The sequence below is a fragment of the Eimeria tenella genome, genomic scaffold, assembly GCF_000499545.2.
Source record: "Eimeria tenella Houghton genomic scaffold, Eth_scaff2407, whole genome shotgun sequence".
NCBI lineage: Eukaryota > Apicomplexa > Conoidasida > Eucoccidiorida > Eimeriidae > Eimeria > Eimeria tenella.
Window position 1 is genome coordinate 2,027 of NW_013542270.1, and position 1,238 is coordinate 3,264.

General features: G+C 57.7%; 1 protein-coding gene across 1 annotated transcript; it reads left to right on the plus strand.

Annotated features, from left to right (window-relative positions):
- Positions 1-81: 81 nt before the first annotated feature.
- On the plus strand, positions 82-597 carry ETH_00036525 (uncharacterized protein; the record flags this gene model as incomplete). The annotated part of the gene is made up of 1 exon (XM_013374965.1): positions 82-597. A coding segment is annotated over one exon (516 nt), but the record flags the coding sequence as incomplete, so codon positions are not given.
- Between the last annotated feature and the right edge of the window lie 641 nt (positions 598-1,238).

Sequence of the window (1,238 nt, forward strand, 5' to 3'; positions counted from 1 at the left end):
GCCATTGCTGCTGCTGCTGCTGCTGCTGTTTTGCAGGTGACCCGTGTGGCAGCAGCAGCAGCTTTGGATGAGAAGTTTATAATGGAAGAGACAAGCGGGGAAATGCATGAGGAGACAGAACTTGCTGCTGCTGCTGCTAATGCTGCGTCAGCAGCAGCAGCAGCAGCAGCAACGGCAACAAAGGCAGCAGCAGCAGCAGCAGCAGCAAGCCAACATGGAGGGGACATTGTGCAGCTGCTGTTCTCAGCTGCAGAGTACTGGGGGCCCCACAAGCTTACAGCAGCAGCAGCAACAGCAGCAGCAGCAACAGCAGCAACAGCCGATGCAGCAGCGACAGCAGCAGCAGCAGAGGAAGCAACTTCAGCAGCTCCAGCAGAAACAAGAGCTCCAGAAGATGGAGCAGCAACAGCAGCAGCACCAACAGCAGCAGCAACAGCAGAAGCAACAGCAGCAGCAGCAGCAGCAGCGGCGCCTCTCAGTGCTGCCGCAGCAGTCTCCACCAATCCATACAGCAGCAGCAGCAGCAGCAGCAGCGAAGCACAGGCCTTATCTTTTGCTGCTGTGCTGCAGCTGCTGCCGCAGCTACAAGCCATTCGAGTCATCGCAGGGGGCCCCCCCTTAGCCCCACAAGGGGGCCCCTTAAACCCTAATGGGGGGCCCACAAACCCTAATGGGGGCCCCCCAAACCCTAAGGGGGGCCCCCTAAACCCTAATGGGGGGCCCCCAAACCCTAATGGGGGCCCCAGTGGTTGTAAGGGGGCCCCTAAGGTGGTTGTTCGCCTTGCCCTGAGAGTCCAGGTCCGTTCTGCTGCTGCTGCTGTTGCTGCTATTGCTGCTGTTGCTGTTGCTGCTGTTGCTGCTGTTGCTGCTGTTGCTGCTGCTGCTGCTGCTGCTGCTGTATTGTCTCCGAGCGAAGCAGCTGTCTGTGTATTTAAAGCAAATAAATATTGTTTTAAATTATTTATTTATTTATTTATTTATTTATTTACTCATTTTTGTTTTTTCAGACAAGCCCAAATTACTTCGCATTTACCCGCACACTTTCTCTCTACCAAAAGAGGGCCCTCAAACCCCTGCAGGCTTTGGGGGCCCTGGGGGGCCCCAGTACCCTTTTGGGGGCCCTGGAGTCTTTGGGGGCCCCCAGTACCCTTTGGGGGCCCCTGGGGGCCCCCGGGGCCCCCTGTGCCCTTTGGGAGGGACTGGGGGCCCTCTGTACCCTTCCAGGGGCCCCCGGGGGG